The following is a 23,740-nucleotide window of genomic DNA, read 5'->3' on the forward strand; positions in this document are numbered from 1 at the left end:
TTTAAACCTTTTATACTAGATGGGAGAGGGAATACTTGGAGTGCTAAAAGTCTCTTTATTCTGTCACCCCTATACAAAATATGTCAGAACATGTTTGGATTGTATGAAACATCTTTACTCATGCCAAACTGTTTTAGAGTTATGAAATGTTTTTGCCCAAAGCATCTGTATTTGCAACAATTCATATAAAGCTGTTTCAGACTTATGAAATGTTTTTACATCTCCTTTGCTAATATAGATCAGGCAAATTCTGAATAAGGGATTCAGAATAGCATGTATACTGTATATGTCTAGCTGCTCCAGTTCATATGAATTCAGTCAGAAGTTATACAGATTATTTTTTAACAACTTGTGGCCATTTCCAGAGCTTGGTTATAGGATTTCCCTAAATTAGCTGGAAATCATTGATTTTACATTTCTTCAATCATTTCTTTGAAGTCTATCTAGAAATCTCACAGCTGCACCTAGCGAAGGTGTGCATTTTGATTTTCATGTTCAAGCACTCTGTGGAAAACCATTAGTAGCCCTGAGCCATGGAAGTCTATTCTAAGTTGATAATGTAGTTAAGAGCCCCACCCCACAATTTATCTCCCTCAGTTTAGACATCACCTATTGTTGTTGTGTGATTTTAAGCCATTTCCAATGTATAGCAATACTAAAGCAAACATATCACGGAGTCACCTGCCTCTAGCAAAACTCAATGTTTAATTCTTAAATCTCATGTTTCTTAACAAGTGGGTTTCACCTTCAGTTAGTGAAACTCACTGGTGTCAGAGCTTTTAAAGCAACTACAATAACCCAGGGATCTGATTTTGTTTCATCTTTACTGTCACCACCAATATTTTTTTCTATAAAGTTCTATAAATTATCTTCATGCAGACAATTATTACTCAAGAAAACTCACTGCTAATAAGCCAATCTAAGGCCTGACTGTGGCTTTGTGTTCTGGCAAGTCAGTGAAAAACACTACAAATTTGAGTACTGACTATAAACTATGGACTCGCAACATAACCCATCTGGCAACAAAGAATCTTCAAGATATGCATCATGAACTTGCATGAAGGATACACAGAACAATAAGGAACAGAACACAAGTGTATGCTACTTCCCAGCCTAAACTGGAACACCTTCTACACTTTGTGAAAGACGCTGGGGTAAAGAAGCCATAGCAGAGGACTGCTGAGATTTCTTTCATTCTCAAAATTCACTGAGGCCACTGTCTAAATAGACATGCTAAGAACCTGGAAAAATAAGTTTTCCAAGTTCTCTGTGACATGCTTAAGACTGCATGGAAAGTTTATAGATTGTGGCTGACTCAGAAGAACTAGAAATGAATTGTGACAACTGAAGGCGATATGATAAAGAAGAATTGTTTCTTCAGAGGAGCATGGTCACGACTGTTAAAGTTTATTTTATAGACAGGTCAGCAAACTCTATATGCAAAGACAAGAGGCTGAGTGAACACACCTTGAGCAATCATGCCTTTATCATGGCATCTTCAACTTTCTTACGAAAAGAAACATCTGTACCCTCCCCCACCGCTGTTATCTGCCTATAGACAAAGTTTCAATTGCCAACACTTGAGCTACCTGTAGAACTGCTCTTAAGCAACACTTCTCTAAGACACAAACATTAAAATGAGCAGGAAATGGAACAGAAAATAGGCAATAGGCAAACTATGCAAAAGATCTACGATTGGGAACACCTTAGATGATTAATACTTTAAAGAAGAGCCATGAGGATGCAGTGTGGGATGAGGTAAGGAATTGCCAGAGCATAAGCAGGAGAGCAGGGTGTACAGAGAAAGAGGACTTTAAATCTTTCTGCTTCAGTGTTAGTATCCTGGGATGGAAGTCGGGGGCGGGGGGGACAACATAAAAATGTACATCCTAGGTAGGCATGGAAAAGGTGCACAAACAAACAAATACATTGAGTCTGAACCATGCAAAAAGTAGCTTGAACTGTTTGAAAAGCCTATCTTTTGATGGTCTGTTCAGCAGAGTGAGGAAACCCCCGAAACACCCAGGGTGCCTCCACCAAGTCAAAAATATTTCTCTTGACAATTCAGACTGTCCTATACAACTAGAAATCTCCCAGGATCTCAGGTCTATATATGATGGGAACCGGCTTTGGAGGTGGACAATTTCACACAGAGATGTGAGACTGTACACATGATAGAAAGGAGTTTTAGATTATAACAACACTACATCCACACATTAATGCCAATGTTTATACATCAGGAAGTGTGTGTGGAAGGGAAGTGAGGAGACAAATTCTTTAGAAGTAAAAAAATCCTAATGGCTGGGGTGGATGGGGAATGTGAGCATGTCTCCCAAAATACCCTGCCCCCTGATGACTAATTGCTCAGTGATCATGGAACAATAGTAGGACCCTGACTTCAGAGCAGAGGTGGGAATTGTGTGGGCCTCCTGATATTGCTGAGCGGCAATTCTCAATATCTCTCCCTACTCTCTGTTCTGGAAGTTGTAGTCCAATAGGTTCCACAGGAATACATTATTCTCACCCTTCATATACAGCTATAAAATCTCTTCTCACTCCTATATTCTTGTCTCACAACAGCACATCAGCAACTTTGCATCTGCTTGGCTGCGTATCTGAAAGGGCTTGCTTTCTTTGCTGCTGGTACAAGAGTTAAAATTCCCAGCAGTTATTACACCATGCCAGCATTCCCAAAGCTTAAACAAGTCTGGATCAGCAAACACATTTGGCAGAAAAGGAGAAGCACTATTGGAGAAGGATGACTCTTGCTGAAATATGCAAAGTTCCAGAGAGTTTGTACAGTGGGGAAATCTTCACTTTCTCCCCATTCAGTATTACACTGGGAAATTGGGCAGACTCCCTGATCTTCTTGGCAACAGTTATAAGCAGCTGTTTAATATTTAATGTGAACAGCATTACCTGAGACTAATACTACCTTAAACCTGCATGCTCACCATACACAGTATGGTAATATCAGAGCAAAATTCAGTAATCCCAAAATACCAGTGGAAGGTGAAAGTAGAGATGTAACATTTCAGTAGATACCTGACATAAATATAACTAGCTAAGTAGGCCAGCAACAAGGATGTACAACTGAGCATGCAAGAAAAGTATGTATCATTGTGACCCCTGGCTATTTAAACTCTGAAGGGCTGTACTGGCACGATTGACATCTTTCATCCAGAGGACACACAAAAAAACATCCTCAGTTAGGAAGTACTTTGCCACAACTCATCCAGCTTTACAGCATGTACATACGTAAATACTGTACATATATATGTATGTAGTAAAATATTTCTACCCCCCCCCCCCCAGAGAACAAGATCTCATGGCAGCGTACAAACTAAATTATACAAACATGTTAAAACAGTATAAAACAATAATAACTTATATAAATATAATTAACAAATTAAAACAGATTGAAGCAACATTTGAGAAAAACCAATTATTTTAAGACTGGCACTTTATGGTATTCCAGTCAGTCATCGAGCTGCTGCATTTTGCATTAACTGCAGCTTTCCAGTCTTCTTGAAAGACAACTTGATGTAGTCTAATCAAGTAGTTACACAAACTAATGTGACTAGATCATAACACAACTGTGTTAATCTGGAATATCTGTATGCAAGGTGATCTTGTACTATCTTTGAAACTAGACCTGTGGATGAAGCTGTAGTATAAGCTTTCGTAGACTTGGTCTATTTTTTTTGGATGTATCATGTATCCAAGGACGTAGACCAAGGGGCTGTACAGATGGTCCAAAGGAGCAGCTTGCTTTGTTCGCTGAATCAGGGCTGCAGCAACCTCACACTGTAGCCCCTATCCAGTGTTTTTCCACTGCCAAAAGAAGCAGCAAACTGCTGCTCATTTGCTTGCTGCCCCGGCGGCACCTTCACTGCGTTTCTTTGGTGCAGTGTATCTAAATGCTTAATAAAAGAAATGCCATGGATCCACCTGCCAACTGGTCAGCCTGGGGGCTTCCTAGCAGCTTGGGGGTAGAGACGGGGCATGCAGTCAACATGTCCCCACTCCACCCTGATGCTTACCCTTTTGGCTGGTCTGTACAGCCCCCAAATCTACAAAAGCTCATGTTACAACTTCCTCCACATAATTAGTCTCAAAGGTGCTACAAGATCCCCTCATATTGTGGCTAGGTTATCTCTATCCATAAAATGCTGTAACTGGCGCACTAGATCAAACTGGTGCACAGAGTATACTTGGGCCTTCAGTAACAGAGGTAGATAGGAATACTCTCAAGCTATGCAGCTGCTGTTCTAGAAAGCGTGCAATCCCAGACTGTGTCAGTTTGCAGAGACATATGAGTATATCTTCAATAAAAGATTTTTCTGTATAAAATATATTACTATGAAGCATTTTTCATTGCTGTACTTTATTATGTCTAAAAGGCAACACTTTGGAAGCAGATGGTGTGCTGAATGAAGTGTACCAAAGCAAAGGAATGGTATGGATACAGCTTAAGTCTGTTGCTGCTGTCATCATTCCTCAATGATAAATTGGTGACTTTTCAGAGGAGAAGAACACTCAGGGTTGACAACCTCCTCTGCTTCAGTCTTACTGTCAAAGATTTCTAGTTTTGTTCTAAGACTCCCTAGAACCACAAAGGTGGAACTTCTCACATTATAGTCCTCATGAGGAAATGTTTAATTATTTCCATGTGGTGATTGCCAGGTCAGTTGCTGTATTAGTCCATTGCAGCAATAACAACTAGGAATCTTGTGGCATTTTGCAGACTCATTTTATTTGGCATATGCTCTTGTAGATTGCAGCTACCAAAGCTTATGTCAAACAGTACAAGACTTCATGTGCTGAGTGTAAGGTTATTGTGCATCCCAAATGCTGAGGTGAATCATACCATCTCTAGGTCATCCTTGAAGGTCTAACACTGTTCAGTTTTGGCTGCATGTGTATCTATAAAGACGTTGTTTGCTCAAAGCTGCCTTGCTACCGTTGAGGCTTCTCATGCCTCAGTGAAATCTGTTCTTGGTAGTGTCAACAGTGCTGATGAGAGATTCCTTAGAACAAATAGCTTGCTGCAGTCTTCAAGTGATTATCTGCTCAGGTGTCTTTAGCATATCTATTCCTTCTCAAGAGGAAGTACTTGCATCCTCCTATTTTCTCAACATGGAACCAAGACACAGGCATGAAGTAACTTGGAGATAAACCCGAATGACTTCCAATCACTTTATTTTATTTTTTTTTAATTTTCCCTGAGCACGTCATGGTGATGACACTGATGAGGATTTTTTAATTATCTTTATTTATGCCACTTAAGGCAATGACATCAACTTGTCTAAGAGAAGGGCCAGTCTTAGTCTGTCAAGTGTGAACACTAGAAAAAAACAGAAGGTAACACAGATAGTTAAAACAGACCATATTTCTGAGCTGGATCCTACACTGAAGGGAAAAGTCTAATAGAATCACATATTTATCTGGCTTTGATGGAAAAGTTTCAATTTGTTCAACATGATGGTGTAGATACATTGCTTTTAAAGGTGAGGCCAACAACTTGTCTGATAGACTCATACCCATTGTAAGGAGAACAGAAGAGGCAGTATCTGCTGGACTTAATCCCCCCCCCCCCCCCATCCCCATCGTGTGTCATGTCTAGATTGTAAACTTGAGAGCAGTGAATTGTTTTTTCTTGTTGTTTTTCTTGTAAAGTATATTGATGCTGCTGCATGATTAAATAACAGCAACAACAACAATGTTCAGAAGGTATAGCTCGTGCAAAATATGGCAGCCAGAATGTTGTTGGATATGCTCTTTACAGACCATATATCCTTGGTCTTGCATGAACTTCTTCAGCTTCCCACTTGCTTTTACACTCATTTGAAGGTGTTTGTTTCGACTTAATTCAGTTTGGATCAAAGATATCTAAAGGACTGCCTCCCTCCCCCCCAGGCCTGCCTGCAATTTGAGATCTTGGGTGGAGACCCTGTTGTCTTACTGCCCCACTACATGGTGAGGATAGATTTATGTATAAACATAACAGGGCTTTCTCTGCAGCAGCACATCATCAGAAAGGCAGGCTCCAGTTTTTGGGCAGACAACTAGAATACCAGGTGTGGCTGCTTTAGCTGTTCCAAATGTCTGTGGTTTTAAAATTATTTTTACAGAATTGTTTGTGTTTGTTTTTGTTTGTGCATTTAATGTCTTTAATGATTTTATCAGTTGTGCATCAATTTGGAGGTCCGAACTGAGCTGAGATGGCGATAGATAAATGCTTCAAACAAAACAAAACAACTTTTCTGCTACCTTTTAATAAAAGGTAATTACATCAAGGTGTTTAAAGTGATATTTAAAAAAGAAAAATCAGTTGTAAGATTTATATAGGCCTAAAACCACCAGAAGAAAAAAAGTTGCACTTTGGAACCCTAATAAAGTAGCTGATCTGTTCTTATGATATACAGTACTTCACTAGACAATTACAAAGCCTTTTCACCTCACCTGCCTGACAAACTGTTTCCCTGCTCAAAAATTTGGAATGGGAAAAGAAGATAAATCTATAATACAAGCCAAAAAAGAAAAAGAAAGAAAGAAAAACAAAGCTCCACGCAAGAATATACTTTAAGAGTGGTAGATCTATTACCGCACTTAATATTTAACCTGCTGCTAGTGGTTAAACTGCAGGGTTGAACAAAGTGTACTGAGGAGAGTAGGTACAACATATATTGAGGAGAGTACCCACTATGGATATGGAGTCCCTATACAGCAACATCCTATGAGGATGGATTATAAGAAAACCATCTTGAATGAGGCTAGAGCAGACCTAGCCACCAAATCCTGGAACTTTTGGAGATAATATGTACCTCTGAGTCAGTGACACTGCCATGGGCACCCACATGGCACCACAGTATGTAAACATTTTCTTGGCTAACCTGGACAATGCCTCCTTAGCACATGTACCCAAAAACCTCTCCTCTAACTCTAATTTCTTGATGATATCTTTGTAATTTTGACACATAGAAAGCAATTACCTGAAAAGTTCCACCAGGATTTCAACAACTTCCGCTTTACCATCAACCTGAGCCTGGAACAACCCACAAAACAAATTTGCTTTCTTGAGACCACTGTACAACAACGGACTTCTAAACATCACACTGTATCAAAAATTCACTGATTTCTAAACATACAGTACCTACATTCCTCCAGTTTCCACTTTGAATACACAGAAATCTATTGTTTATAGCCAAGCCCTTCAATACAACTTCAGCTGCTCAGATCCACAAGACTCAAAACTCTTGGGCATTTCTCAAACTAGACATGTACTTGCTATTGCTATTATCCACCTAATAGTTAAGGAAACAAATCAACAAGGCAAGATTAATACCCAGGAACCACCTACTACAAGACAGATGAAAACCACAAATTGACAGAGCACACCTAGTGGTCACCTACAGTCCTCAGCTGAGACCACTTAAATTTTTAATCAATGAACTGCAATCAGTTTAGAAGATTTAAACAGTCCTCTCACAGCCTTTGGAATTCTGGCCTTTATTGGCCTACAGATACCCTCCAAATCTTAAAACAACTACACATTTACAAAAAGATGCATAACATGGATGGTAATACATGAACAAGACGCTACCGCAAATCCAGATGCCAACTTTGGCTTGACGTCTACTTTGAGAGCAGTATTACAGGGGCCAATAACATCCCCCACAATGTCAGATATTCATTTATTTGCTCTCCCTCCAGTGTGATATATGCCATCCTATGACAGCAATGTGCCTCTACACTCTTCATTGTATAGACAGGACAATCTCTATACAAGAGTGTAAGTGGACACAAACTGACATTAGAAATGGCAATATCCAAAAAAACAACTGAATTCCATTATACCCACAAATTCCAATTCATTACCAGAGGCAAGGGTGTCACAAGGGGGTGTGGAGAGTGTAGACCACTCCAGGTGAAATCCTAAGGGAGGTGACACCACTGGTCCCCAGCATCTGCCTTTTGACAGAAATGGGCTGTGACTTTTGCCTGTGTCCCTTTAAAATGCTAAAGAGATGGTGTGAGTGAGTGAGGCTCAGTGAGAGGAGAAAAGAGAGGCCTCAGATTTTAATTTTAAAAACTTTAAAAACATAGTATCTTACCTAATTTTCACTTCAACCACATGAAACTATGTACATGTAAATATACTTAGGTTGTGCACATGATAAAGGTGTAATTTTAATTTTTCTAGTTTATGTTACAACTATTGCTATTACATTCAATAATATATGGGAACTATGATTTATGAGCAACTTTCCTATAAAAAAGCTATTAACATAAATTTGAATGGTGTGATATGAGAGGAAGTCAGTGTGTGGGGGTGAGACCATGAGTTACCGCACTGGGTGACATCAATTCTAGTGATGCCACTGAACAGAGGTATGAACAAAGAAAATGTCTTCATGGCACACTACATATATTAATACAAGAAACCTTGCTATAATAGTACATAGAACAAATGAAATCTTCTCAAAGAGAGTTTTGAACCCAAGGAAACTGATTTTTGGTGAGCAGATTTATCACTTTCACACATCAACACTAACTGGCCACTGTAAAAATCTGAAAGATCTATCACCTCACCCAGCTCTTTGAAAATGTAGGGCAAAGATTTGCTTCCTTCTGGATCCTATTACACATTATCCCACTCCTATAACTGTATAAACATGCTTTATACTTGAGACCTTAGTATCATTCTGTACTGCATCTGAAGAAATGGGTTTATATCCATGAAAACTCATGCTAAAATAAAAACCAATTAGCTTTAAATGCTGCAACATTAATTTTTCTCTTCCCCTCCCTTCCTCCTTTTTAAGTGGAGAGTAGGGAATTCCACACACCCCACACACACCCTCAATAAGTGATTTTTTTCCAGCAATGCTGCAGAGAGAAGGCATTCTCAACTCATGTTCAAGAGATCAGCACCAACTCTGATCCTGACATTCAGGCAACAAGAATCAGGAGCCTTTTTGAGTCACGATGAGCTCCTTTCTTGCTCCCAACCACAGCATTCACTCTTTTCTATGAATTAGCAGCTTGACTTATGACATCATCCTGCAGTCAAGTCTGACTGCTAACATGATATCACTGTTACTAAGAAAAACAACTATTTTGAACAAACCAAATAATGCCAAAGAAAGCTCTGCAGTCAATCAGAGCAGCAAACTGCAATGAACCAGTAATAGTTTTGAGGGAATTTCTTGCAAGCTCCCTCCTGACAATGTTTTTATTGTTGCTAATATTTCTATGTCTGCTCTATGAACACCAAAAAACAGTAGCATCCCTAATGTGGATGTCACCCAATGCAGGGGTGGGGGTGGGGGTGGGGAAGAGTGTCTTGCTCTCCCACTCTGCCTGACCACCCCACTGCAGCCCCCCTGCAAAGCCTACAGAGTCACACAGGGCTCTGGGGGCTTCTTTGCCCCCCAACATCTGCCACTACTGAGGGGATTGCTGTGGCCTCCAGAGGACCCATTTAGGTATAGGTAGCTGCTGGGCAACCAGGAAAGCACCCTTTCTTGCTTGCCCAGTAGCTGTGCCAGTCCCTTTTGGTGTACCCAGTGGGAGACACCCGAAATCCCTGCACTCCCCTAAGGATGCCACTGTCAAAAAACACTGTAACTTAACAAGCTCCCAAGTCAGCATATACTATCATTTACAGTCCTTGCAAATTAAAAGTTACCTTTCAAGTAATAAATAACGAGTGCACGCCACTGGCAGATTTTATGTTGTTTTCATGATTCTGTAAAGAGCTGTGCAAAACTTACTGCGTTATAGTAACAACCCCTAATCATCACCCTCATCAGTATTAATTATTATTTCTATGGCCCTTAAAACTAGACAATGGCCAACATTTCTTGGAATCCATTTTCTTCAGAAAATTGCTAGGATTGTTCTTTTTCATATTTTGCCCTCCTGCCCAGAAAAAGAAGGCTACTTTCCACTGTTTTCTTCAAATATTGTTCACCAAATTGTGTGTGCTCAAGAGAGAAAGACAGCACCTCTGTTCCACCTCTAGTAGCCTGAACACTGTGGAAAATGCAAAAACACACCCTGCTAATGCTCACAGCAAACATGACAGCATAAGCTATACTACTGTTCCCAGAGTGCTGCTCACCTGAGGGTCTCTTAGAAAATTTCACCTTCCCCCTCGAGAAATTTGCAGATGAAGACTGTTCAGTGTTTTTAATCAATTGAAATCAAACCTGCAGATCACTTCTTTCATTTTGCAGGCTCTTCCCTATTCAAAAGCACTTTTGGCATGAAGTTCAAGCAACACAAATAGCAAAGCTGTCACATAATTTGTCTTACCGCAGTGGAGAAAGGAAGGCAATGAGTCATTATGTATCTCCATACAGAATTTTAATATAGTGATGCTGTGATAAAAAAAAAAGAATATACTTTGGCATTAAAAGGTTTCAATACTGCCACTCCTAAGGACACTTCCACATTTAATTTGTAGTGGAGGCAAGGGGAGGAACCAGAGTAGAATACAAGTGCAGGTGTCCAACTCATGAAAGATGGTGCTGTTTATGAAGCAAAGAAATCATAATCCAACTATTTCTTCATTTACAAGAGGGAGGAGAGTTACAAACTTGTTTTTTTTAAGGCTCTAAGCTTTTCTTAAAGTTTTAGTCAGTACTAATATAGTCTCTCACCACTGCACAGCAGTTATCTTGGCTAGTTTCTCTATGTCAAAGGGTCTATGTAGCAAATGTGGGGTAGATCCAAAAGACACAAGAGTTATTCTTCACTCTGCAAGATAAAGGTACATGCCCTCCAGCAGGCTGCAGATAGCCTAGCTCCTCAACCTTTAATCTCCTGGGACTAGTTCTTGACAAGGAATTATGCCAGTGGGCTTGTGTGAAGGAAAATTTATCTTACTTTACCTCCTCTGCCATGAATTCCCTGCTGACCCCATTCCATGTGTAAGGGGTTAGTGGACAACAAACATTTCCTGACTTCAGCCTCAAACCTGGAGTGATAGTTGTTATCTTCCTTGCACAACACATCTTCCAAAGGTTTATGTTTAATCTGGAGAATGGTTTCTATAGGACCTCAATTGGAACAGGGAGGTGGATGGAATTTTTAAGGGAAGTTAATTATTGAAAAGATGAAGCCCAAGAAGCAATCATGGGTAAGGAAATAGTTCACACTCATTCACCTGCTTAAACATTTAGCAACCCTGTTTAACACTTCAGTGCAGAGGGAATGAAAAGCAGCCATTTCCTCCAGGTTTTCTCAATGGGATTTTGCTGTGACTTTGGCTGTGGGTTACCTGATCTTTCAGAGATTCAGGAATGTCCACTTGTTTCCAATCTTCATTTTGACCCACTGCTGGAAGATCTCACTGCACACTGAAACTTGACTGATAGGTAGAACAGAACAAAACAGTCCTCTTAGGATATTTTTTGAGAACTGGAAAGTTACCTGCAAATTCTCTCCATGTAACACTGGAAAGAGGAGGTAGCATTTCCTTTTCTTATTCCCAGCCTACTTGAAGCACATAGCTGGAACAGTGAGATTCATAGGAAAAAAAGTCACAGGGAAGTCTAATAACCAGACAATCTCCAGAATTCCATAATTAAAAGGTTTCTTTAAGTCTAAAAATGGAGGGGGGCAATCAGAATTAAGGCAGAACAACATATGAACTTAGGTTCTTTGCCCAAGGTAAGCAACCTGGTGTTCTCAAGATGTTTTGGACTGCAATGGCTGCTGGTTCCAAGTAGCATGGCCGGTGGTCAGTAATTAGTAGAGCTGTGGTCCAAAACAGCTGGAGGACACCAGGTTGTCTACTTCCATCATGCTGGGATGGCACCCAACCTCTGGCTGGTTCCAATGGAAGAAACAAATCAAGTAAAAATCACCTCACTTATTTCCTAAGTGGTGGGAAAGTGAACAAGAGAGCCCAACCAGTGAGGGGCCTGGTTCAGAAAGCGGTGACTTCTGCAGGAAAAATTTGACACAACTATTACTTTGCCAAGGCTGGATCGTTTCTTGGCTGCCAAGGTACACTACAATTAGGCAGTTACAATTTTTTAAAGCATCCAAATCTCACCTCATTGATTCAAACAGAAATGTGCCGGACTAGCCTTGAAAAAAATGAGTCCTCATTTTAGAAGGCTTTTTTAAAGAAGCAGGTAGTGCCTGCTTAGGTCCATGCAACAGGTATAAATCAGGAAAGCAAATAAGTGGTCACATTGATTGGTAGCTTGTCTTTACTGTAATGCTGAACATAGGGTTGCCATAAGTGAGAACCTCCAAACCGGGACAAATGTAGGACAAATGTAGGGCAACATTTTTAAATGTAGGACACATTTTTATAAAAATGGAGGACACGCAAAAAATGAGTTTTTTTTTAAAAATGTTAATATAAATGCATGTTTTTAGGCATGATCAAAATGGAGGACATTTTGGCATTATTCTTAGACAGATGGCAGAAATGGACTTGCCCTCGGGTTCAACTGTACTTCTCAGAAGTGTGTACTTGGGCAAGGGACTGTGGTTTTTCTTCACTGCTCATGAGTTTGTAAAAATCACAGCAAGTTACATAAGCAAGTTACACTGGCCGTGCCTCAGAGGCTTTCTGATATCAATATCACCATCACCATCACCATCACCATCATTATCACCATCACCATCACCATCATCATCATCATCATCATCATCATCACCACTATAATTGGCCAAGAAAGGCAGACTTGTTAGCATTCAAAGCACCATAAATACACAGAAAATGCACTTGCATATATTTAATAATAAAAAATAATGAAAAAATAAAAAAAAACAAGGCAGGGGTGTATATATTTGATAATAAAAATAATGTAATAAAATAAAAAACAAGCAATAATAAAAATTAATGAAATAAAATTAAAACAAGCAATAATAAAAATTAATGAAATAAAATTAAAACAAGCAATAATAAAAATTAATGAAATAAAATAAAAACAAGCAATAATAACATTAATAAAATGAAATAAAAATGAGCAATAATAAAAAGTAATAAAATAAAAAATAAAAAGCAATAATAAAAATTTAAAAAATTAAATAAAATAAGTATTTTATATATTTAAAAATAATTTTAAAAACCCCAAAAAACCAAGGCAGACCTAATGGCCACTGACTCAGCTTTCCTCCTCCTCCTCCTCCTCCTCCTCCTCCTCCTCTGGCCCAATTCTGCCCTGGCCTAAGTTCAGGCACCCTTCCTCCGTCTCCTTGCTCCTCCTCCTCCTCCTCTCCCCCCTCCTCCTCCTTATGAAGGCTGGCGCGCGTGCGGAAGGAAGCAGGCAGGTGCGCGCGCAATGAGAGAAGTGGGGAAGGCAGGCGCGCGCGCGCACAGAGGGAAGTGGGGAAGGCGCGCACGCTGCCCCTGGCCCCTGCTGGGGCCTGGGCGGCGCGCAAGCCCTCCCAGTGGGGGCGCGGTGGCGGCGGCGCTTCTGCCGCCCGCCAAGGAAGAGGAGGGAGGCGGAGCCGGAGGAGGAGGTGGGTTGCCGCCGCAGCAGCTGCGTTAGCGGCAGCGGCAATGGCTGGAGCGGCCCCCAAACCGGGAACAAGGCACGGGTGGGGGCCCAAACCGGACCGGGACCGGGAGGGGCCCCCCGAAAACGTGAATGGCACGGGGGCCGCCGGGTTATGGCAACCCTAGCTGATCATCATATTCCATACAAAGAAAAACATGGTTCAGGTTTGGAGGTTACGCATATTATCAAGACTGACCAAGGAAAAATAGTCTACTGATGGAGAATGTGATATGTGGCGAACCTATGGCACGCGTGCCAGAGATGGCACTCAGAGCCCTCTCTGTGGGCACACATGCTGTCGCCCTAGCACATAGTTTGTTAGAGTTTCTTACTAGAAAGCCAGAGGGACGTGGCACTTTGCAATAAATAAGTGGGGTCTGGGTTGAAGTTTCGGCACTCGGTCTGTAAAAGGTTCACCATCACTGTGATATGCCATCCTGTGCCAGGATTCAGAATCTGCTACTCTACATTGGACAAACATTCAAAAACTGCTGTACTCATATCCTTCCCTTAATAGGTCACCCAAATTTGACCCAAAAGTAAAAGAAATACTTGTTGCTTTCCCTCTTGGCGGAAAATATAAAAAGGTAACAAATTGCAATGTTTAAAGACTGAGGAAAATCTTCCCTCAGAAGAGAGACATCATCTATCTGATTATAACTGTAGGTGTTATATATAATTTTGTGTGTGTGTGTGTGTGTGTGTGTGTGTGTGTGTGTGTGTATATGATTGTCAGTGATTCTAAAGTTCTAAAATTCTAAGAAGGGCCCTCCGTCCCTCCATTCACTGTCATCCGGCTTCAGAGGAAGAGAAGGGCAGGCCAGCTCCATCAGGCCTGGCCAGAAAAAGAAGGCCCTGCCTTCAGTCCATCTGCCATGGTCCAGACCTCAGAGGGAAAGAAGATCTGCTGGACTTATTCCCCTTCCCTTCTCCTTTTGTGTCTTGCCTTTTTAGATTGTAAGCCTGATGGAAGGGAAATGTCTAACAATTTGTAAGCCACTTTGAAAACCTTTTGGCTGAAGAGCGGGGTATAAATACTCCAAATAAATAAATAATAAGTTATTTGCCACATTTGTTGAAGCATCAAATGGCTCAACATTCTAAGCACATATAATGCTACGCCCCACCTTCATGACACTTTGCAAGAAGTCTCCATAGTGAACAGCCATAAGATGGCCAGATTTTAAAACACTCAACTAAGAAATGGTTGCAAAATGGCAGTATAAAGATTTCTTCTTGATGTGCAATTTAAAGCTCCACTAGTCTGCAGTTAACATAATTGGTTTCATGACAGATTTTGTTCAGAGTTTGTGTTGCTGCTGCTCAGAATACTTTTTACTTGCCTACAATTTTATATTTTTCAGCTTAGATCTACTATCACCTTGCCTTCAACAGTTCATCAAATCTGGCTGAAGTGTGTGGCTCCAAGACAAGTACATGATATTAAGAAGTTGCATGAGCCATCTTAGCTGCCAACCTTTGTTTTAGGGTCAGTGCTCAAGCTTTTTGGCTATGTGCCAACATGTTTGGATTCAGCAGTTCAAAAGACATAATGCCCAGGCAAACTTTCCCCTTTAATTGCTTCAAAACCTGGGAAATGTCCCTGGCTATTATACACAAATGTTTGAAATAAACCTCCATGGCTGCTTTTAGGCCAACTTCAATAGAGGATTACAGTGGACCTTTGCTATCTGTTGGGGTTTGGATCCCTCTGTGGATTCCAAAATCTGTGGATGCTCAAATCCCATTAAATACAGTGGCATGGTAAAATTGTATTCCTTATATAAAATGGCAAATTTGCTTTTTAAAATTTATATTTTAAAAAACGTTTTCAAGGAGTGGATACAGAATCCATGTATACAGAATTCGTGGATACAGAGAGCTGACTGTATTTCCCTCTTGTCAGAAGACAAGCTGTGTGTGGTAGCAGCCAGGATGTCATTGCATCTCAGTAACTGTCCCACACTGAAAGGAATATAAATCTACCTCATAAACAAATAGTTCAGACCTTGCAGGGTGAGTAGAGTGAGTGAGAAAGCAGGTGGCAACGAAGAATTAAACGCCAGCTACTCTCACTGCTGGTTGCCCATCCCAAAACCACTTAATCGTTAGTTACAGACATTTAGATGTTGCATGCAGCTTGGCCCCTTCCTTTTTATGAAAGCCAGATTCATGTAACTGTTTATATAATGCCTCACTTTTCTCCCAGTACAGGACTCAGGATAGATCACAACATATAGTAAAACAAAATACAGCTAAAAAGGAATGGCTGGAATCCTGTACATGAGTTCCAAATAGAGTAGACCCATTCAATCAATTGTTGGATAATAATATAATAATAATAAATGAAATATTTATTTATATCCTGCCTCTTCCGTTTTGGGGATCAAGGCGGGTAACAACAAAGTTTGTACAATATACAACAATAAAAACAACAAGCCCCACAAGATCCTGGCCCAACCCTCCCTTCCAAGTATAAAATTAAACAATAAAACATGGTTAAAAAATACATAACAATATGTTGAAATTAATAAACAACCACGAATGAGAAAAATAATAAGAGGAGGGGGATTCAATTGGTTCTGGACATTATCAATTGGGGAAGGCCTGCCGTAAGAAATGAACACATAGGTAAATCCCACTGATTTAATGGGTTTATTCTAGTTAAGACTAGCAACAAAAACCAGGCCAATAATCATAATAAATACAGTTTTAAAAGAATAAAATAAACTCTCCTATTAAAATTTAGCACTGGTTTAAAACTTTGAGAACATAACAATGAGAATAAAAGTATAATACTATCATTAAGAGATACTTCTGCAGCAACTCATTAATAGTTCACAAAAGTAGCAAAAGTTTTCAGCTCAAAGCTTCCACTGACTTATCAAAATTATATTATTATTTGACCACGGGGCTGTACAGACCGGCAGTAAGCACTGGCTTGGGGCAGTGTGGCATTTGGACAATGCCCACCTTGACGCCACTCTCAAGCCAGCATCACACCACCTGCCTGATCGCATGGGGAGTGGCGGTGATATGCCTCATGCTAAAAGGAGCACGGAAAAGTGCCAAAACGAAGCAGTATTTTGCCACTTCTTTTTGGCCCAGAAAAGCGCTGGAATGGGGGCCACGACATGCAGTTGCCGTGGCCCCGATCTGACACAATGGGGCTGCGGCAATCTGCTCCTTCATGGCAGGCTGTTTCATCCCTATGTTTCCTTCTGTTTTTGCTGCTTATAAATCAAACTTCAATTTTTAAAAGAAACAAAGTCCCATAATATGCTTATTTCTGTTGTCTCACAGGTCACTGAGCAGGAAGTAGCAACAGAGGACATGAATATTACAAAAGCCCTGAATTGGAAACAGTGATCAACTGAAGAGACAGCTTTTCCTGGCGAGCCTAAAATCACAGCAAATGAAGGGAGCCTTCAACACACATCTGAATAATCTGGCATTGGAGTTTTTCTGCTAAATTGTCATGGTACAGAAATATGCTCCTGTATGTTAACTTTGTGAAGACATCATTGTATACTGAACACATCCCAAAGTGCTTCACAGCCTTCCATCTTAATTCCTGAATAACTCATCTAGATCTGTTCCACATAGCAGAGTGATAAAAGAGACTAAGCTACAAATAAGAAACAGGGTTTGAAAACATTTATTTTCTGAGGCTCCCAGCCAGCATAGCTGATCCAAAAACCATCGAAGGTACTCAGTTTGAATTTCACCTCTCCCATGAATGTACGAAATGACCTTACGCAAGCTGCTCTTTCACAAGACCCTCCTCCCTGCCAACCTAGAACAAGATTTGCTGAATGGGTATTACAATTTACAGGTGCTGCGGCTAGATAATGTATTCAAACCACCTCTGCAGCACTGAAAACCATCAATCCCAGTGTTCAAGTACTGTTTTTAGTGTTCTCTACCTACACAGGAGCCTGTGGCTTCACTAAGGAAGGAGACATCCTGGATTCCAAGGAAGCATCTTCTTTGAATTGCAAATGGACATTAAATTTCCTTGACTTTGAGAATCTCCCAGTGACTGCATGAGAGGTGCCCGCAGCGTTTGTTCTCCACCTTCAACTCTTTGCTTAAACCTCCCTCTCCTCCTGTCTCTTCATCATTCTCTCCTAATGACTTTGCTAATTATTTAATCTCTAAGATTTCCACTATTCGCTCTGAGATAGTCTCCCCCCCCCCCCCCCCGATTCTTCTTCTGCTCTTAATCTTCTATCGCCCTCGCCTAACAAATTTTCTGTGTTTCCTCCTGCCTCTTTGGATGAACTCTCTACACTTCTGAACTCTTCCAAACCTGCAACCTGTTCTCTTGATCCAATTCCTACTAGTCTTCTAATCTCTATAGCTCCCTCCTTTCTGCCCTCGCTTCTCCATATCTTCAATCTTGCTCTCTCTACAGGCTCCTTCCCTTCGGACTTCAAACATGCTCTCATTTCCCCAATTCTGAAAAAACCTTCTCTTGACCCCTCCTCTCTGTCTAGCTATCGTCCGATTTCTCTTCTTCCTTTTCTTTCTAAGGTTTTAGAACGGGTTGTTTATTCTCGCTGTCTTGAGTTTCTTGAAGCCAACTCCATCCTCGATCCCTTTCAGTCTGGTTTCCGCCCAAGGCATTCTACTGAGACAGCTCTCACTAAGATTTCGAATGACCTTTTACAGGCCAAGGCTAATGGCCTTTACTCTGTACTCATCCTTCTGGATCTGTCTGCAGCCTTTGACACCGTTGATCACTGTCTTCTAGTTGATATACTTTCTGACCTTGGGTTCTCAGACTCTGTTCTCGACTGGTTTAGATCTTACTTGTCTGGCAGATCTTTTGCAGTGGTTGCTGGCGGTCAGACTTCTTCTCCTGTTCCCTTATCTGTTGGAGTTCCCCAGGGCTCTGTTCTGGGTCCCCTTCTGTTTTCTCTCTACACACTGTCCTTAGGAAAACTCATTAGCTCTTTTGGCTTTTCCTACCATCTGTATGCCGATGACACCCAGTTGTATCTTTCCGCCCCTAACCTTTCTCCAAGGCTTGAACAGCAAGTTTCATCTTGCCTCACAGCTGTCTCGCAGTGGATGCGCCATCGGCGTTTGAAGCTCAACATGTCCAAGACAGAGCTTCTTGTCTTTCCTCCTAAGCCCGCCCTTCAACTCTCCTTTTCTGTCTCTGTGGACAACATTTCTATTCAACCAGTCCAGCAAGCCCACAGTCTTGGTTTTATCTTTGACTCTTCTCTGTCGTGTATCCTTCAGATCCAGACCACAGCCAAGGCTTGTAGATTCTTTTTGTACAATATTGCCAAAATCCGACCATATCTCTCCACCTCTACTGCCAAGATCCTGGTCCATGCCCTAGTGATCTCACGACTTGATTACTGTAACGTCCTCCTGGCTGGGCTTCCTCTTTCAGCTGCACGCATTATCACTTCCACCCACCGCTCTGACCGCATCTCTCCTGTGTTGGCATCCCTTCACTGGCTCCCCCTCCCTTTCCGCATTCAGTATAAGCTCCTGCTGTCGACATTTAAAGCCCTCCATGGACTGGCCCCTCCTTACTTATCAGACCTTCTTTCTCCTCACCTTCCCACACGGGCCCTCTGTTCTGGTAGTCACGGTCTGCTATCTCAGCCCAGGATTTCCTCTGACCCATCCCGGATTCGCCCCTTTTCACTTGCTGCCCCTCACTCCTGGAAGCTTCTTCCCCCACAAGCAAAAGCCATCACTTCTTTAACCAGCTTCAAAACGGAGTTGAAAACCATCCTGTTCAGAGAAGCCTTCCCAGGCATTGCATAATTGTCGCTTACCATTGCATAATTGTCGCTTACTATTTGATGTTCTTTTGGTGCCTGTTTATCAAACCATTTCCTGTATTGCTATGTACTGTATATGCATTATCCTACTTGAGAGTATGTATTTTCCCTGGAAAATGATTAACCATCCATTATGAAGCCAAGCCCTCCCTCCAGTCCATCTGCCTTGGTCCAGGCCTTGGAGGTAGAGAGGAACTGCTGGACCTCTTACCCTTTCCCTCCACCACTCCCTTCTCCTTCCGTGTCATGTCTTTTTAGATTGTAAGCCCGAGGGCAGGGATCCGTCTAACTAAAAAGATTGCATGTACAGCGCTGTGTAAATTTACAGCGCTTCATAAATAAAGGTTAATAATAATAATAATAATAATAATAATAATAATAATAATGTCTAAAGGGGGAGGTACCAGCCTGCAGACAGCCCTCCCTACGCTCTGAACCAAGACTATAAACAAGAAATGCAGGTGTATGACTAACATCTTCAATTTTTTTCTCCTGTTTGAAAGCTTGCAACATATAATTGTTCATTTTGGTTTGCCCCATAAAGGTACCATTGTTTGGATGCTTTCAGAATAATTAAGTACTATATTAGTAATATTTAATAATTCTTAGTAATGATTATTCATTTTCACAATTAGGAGTCTTAATTAACATAATTCCAATGCATGGTATCCTGATTCAGGCGTGGAGCTGCACCAGCCAACAAATGCATGGCATTAGGAAGAGCGCTATTCTGAGACTAGAGCACTGTGAAATTCAAAGTTAAGCTCTCTTCATTTCAAAAGCAATGTACTAGCAAATAAATATTCATTGTATCAGCACTTTTATTCATTGCAATGGCTTATGTTATAGAGCGAGAACACAAAAACAAAAAAGATTTTACATCGTTTCAGCGGTCTTATGGAAAATCTAATTACTGTTTTTCAGAAGGCTAACATTATGGACATTAAAAAAATCAGGAATCGTTATGTTTTCTGAAGGCAACATAATGTAATCCTACACATGTCCTATGCATTCTGTCCACCGAGTTGGAACTGAGTGTTCACAGGATTGCAAACTCAACCTTATCCTCACACTTACAAACGTTGGGCAGGGTGGGGTGGGGTGTTTCCTGAACAATCTTTTTGTTTCCTGAACACTTAGTAAAAATGTCTTACGACAGTTTTTATTAAATAAGTAACAAAAACAGAATTTTACTGAGATAACCTGCTCCTCTGTTCTCAAAATGGAATGGAATGTCATTCTACTTTTTAGACAGACCTACAATGACCACCTGTCCTTTTTGACAAATGTAACTGAGCCTGGAGGGCCTAAATACCCTAAAGGCACCAGATCCTGTCTAATCTTGGAAGCTAAGCAGGGTCAGCCGTGATAAGTATTTAAATGGGAAACCGCAAATGAATACCAGATGCTGTATGCTGTATTTCAGAGGAAGGAATTGGAACCTCCAAGTATTCCTTGCCTAAGAATACCCTCTGAAATTCATGGGGTCTTGTCACAGGTTCACAGGCAACTTGAAGGTACATACACATATACAACTAAGCCTGACCTAACCATCTCACTTCCCTCTTTCTTCCACTTTGAACAATGCTCAAACCATCTTTACGATGTCTCCATAATGTCCATAAGTGGCAAATACTCTGCTCAGCCAAGCCTTTCCCTCTTATCTCATTCTTGGATCCTTGTAAATACCTGCAGGAGAGAGATGTGCCTTCAAACTCAACAGAACAGGGAGGCTTCTGCTAGTAAAGGTGCAGGTGGTTGTAATTTTTGCACTCAGTCCTATATTTTCTGAATGCATGGCAGTTCACTTAGTTCCCTTATATTCTAAGCAGATTTTGCTTTAAATACCCCTTCTGCCCAGACTAAGCATGAAAACAACAAAATCCAGTTATATGAACTTTTCATTTTTGCCGTTATTTTCTGACAAAGCTGAGTGCATAAAAATCAGCCCTTGGACTTTTTACATAGTATGATGATGCCCTTAGCAATGAATTTGCTAGAATGTCCAAAAGAGTAACTTATTTAGACTAGGGTGAACAACTCCAGGTGCTTCTTCTAGGACCTTAACAACATGGGCCACTCTGGATCATACCTCTATATCCAAACAAATGGCTTGGCAAACAAGTTTCTTCATAGGAGGGTTGCCATTGCCATCCTCTGAGGCTGAGAGAGTTTGACTTGCCCAACGTTATCCATGGGTTTCCATGCTCAAGTATGGACTCAAAACCTGATCTCCAGAGTCACAATCCAATGCACAAACCAATACAACACACTGGTCTCCAGAACTGAAATGACAGGGTAAGAAAAACAGACCCAGTTGCATCTCCTGTCCCTTTTACTTACTGCAGACAAACACAGTCAACATTAACAGGGGCTAAAAGCTGGAAACTGGGGTAGCTTCTTTCTGGAGGTAGGGAACAAGCTGAGGTCCAACAGCAAAGTTTATTGACCTGTTCAAATTCTGGTCTGGAGTTTAACAGTTCCTTTTAGATGCTAGAGCAATTTAACTAAGTAGGCGTCCAACTGGCAACTAATCCACTGGGATAAAAAGACTTTCAGGTTTAGCACATAATGTATGATATCACAACATTTGAGATTTATTTATAATATTAAATTGTTAATACTGAAGGAAACTTTAACTGAGACCAGAAGACTCTCTTTGTCTAACCAAGAGGTAGCAGCTGTTGGAAACAGAATATTCCATTTATTCTATGACTGAGAGAGACAGCTGGTTGGGATATTTGTGTCTATGTATGAGATATTGCTTTCTCCCTTTCTGCCATACCTTGTTTGGAATTATATATATAATGTATGTTGGACCCTAAATATAGGAATGAAGTACAATGGATATAAAAGTACAGCCCATGGATATAAAAGAAATTGGAAGGCTGTTGTTTCTTTACTGGGCTAATTTGAGAAGCACATGTTCTGGCCCAGTCCTGTTGTTTTGCAAATCAACAGTAAAACTTGTTCTTGTTTTAATCCTCTAACTCTTGTTTGGACATTGGGTATTTTTTGAACAAGAGGAAATATTTGATTTTTTCTAGATGGCAACATGTATGATGCCTTTCTTTGGCATACAGGTCATTCTTACCTTGCAAAGTACATTCTACTATTCCCCCCACCCCCACCCCCACCCCCCCCGAGATCATTTTGTTAGCTTCAGAGCCAGTCTTGTATATTGGCTGCAGCTGGATTTGGATGTGAGAAATAGCCTATACAACTAATGTGTCCTACTGTACTGTTGTTTTGTTTTTAAAGTTTTTAAAGTAATCTACAGCTACTTTTCTCAGCAGTATCCAAAATTATTTTGCTTTCCAGCTATTAAGCAATATTGTGCTGGGTTTCATATGAGAAAAAAGGAAACAGTCTATTGTCAACTTTATGGCAAACCACTGGAGCAATCTAAAGAATCCAGGATGCCCAGATATGAGGAACAAAAAATAAATAATGAAAGAAGTTCCTTACGAGCTCTCGCAGAACCTTCGAAGAGTGCTTGGCTTTTCTTGATTGCGTCTCTGTCGAAACCAACGCTGAATATTGCGAACATCCCAGTCCAGCTGTTTGGATAGCCCCTCAAGCCTCTTCTCATCTGGATGCTACCAAATTTGTAAAAAGGTCAAAAAATTACTCTTGTGCTGACATTTCAGATGTTAGTATCACATCCAAGTGGCACTAATCACCAGCTACAGACTGAGTCTGTAGGGAGGTATGTTGATTTTAAAACATCCCATTTGGCTTTCATTTAGGCAACTTAAATAATTACCAGCCTTTGTTTCTGAGTTGTAATAATAATTTTAAATTATATTTACTGCAAAGCTAAACACACTGAACTAAATTAAATAATTAAAATAAACTAAAGTAAACTCAGTGAATTCATGGGACTTGTGTACACATTGGACTTTATTTGTTCTTTAATCTCAGACAACAAAATGGATCTGAAAATAAAACCTTGAAGGAAAAATGAGTTAGAAAATACTTAAGAAAAATGGGTGTGATTCAAGTAAATGTAACAGTCAACCAACGGAGACCAGAAATTATGGTTTAAATTCAATTGTTAGTCCCAACTAGAGCAGACCCAAAGAATCAGTGGGATTTACATAAATTCTGACTTGCCAGGTTCCAGTAAATTCAGTAGGTCTATTCCAGGTGGGACTAACAATTGGATTTGTCAGATTACTTGCATATAAGTCTTGTTGAAATCTGTGGTATGTAAGACAAACTGATGCACACTTAGGGATGCCATAACCTGACAGCCCCCGTGACAAACCCGCTTTTGGGGGCCCCCTCCCGGTCCCGGTCCGGTTTGGCCCCCAGCCCCCGGTTTGGGGCCCGCGCGGCGCCAACCCACCTTCCCCTGCCTCCCCGCGTGGCCGTGCCACCCACCTCCTCCTCCTC

At 40.8% G+C, this 23,740-nt stretch overlaps 1 protein-coding gene across 2 annotated transcripts in view; it reads right to left on the reverse strand.

The window, feature by feature from the left end:
- LOC149313797 (ceramide synthase 6-like) overlaps positions 1-23,740 on the reverse strand; it is a 137,031-nt gene that overhangs the window by 75,369 nt on the left and 37,922 nt on the right. For both annotated transcript variants that reach the window (XM_089519814.1, XM_089519813.1), the window contains exon 3: positions 22,811-22,941. In XM_089519814.1, the coding sequence (XP_089375940.1) occupies positions 22,811-22,941 (131 nt within the window). The remainder of the gene's footprint in view (positions 1-22,810; positions 22,942-23,740) is intronic.

This window comes from Sceloporus occidentalis, unplaced genomic scaffold, assembly GCF_023333645.1.
Source record: "Sceloporus occidentalis isolate IW3139 unplaced genomic scaffold, rSceOcc1.0.p SCAF_4, whole genome shotgun sequence".
In the NCBI taxonomy this organism is placed as follows: domain Eukaryota; kingdom Metazoa; phylum Chordata; class Lepidosauria; order Squamata; family Phrynosomatidae; genus Sceloporus; species Sceloporus occidentalis.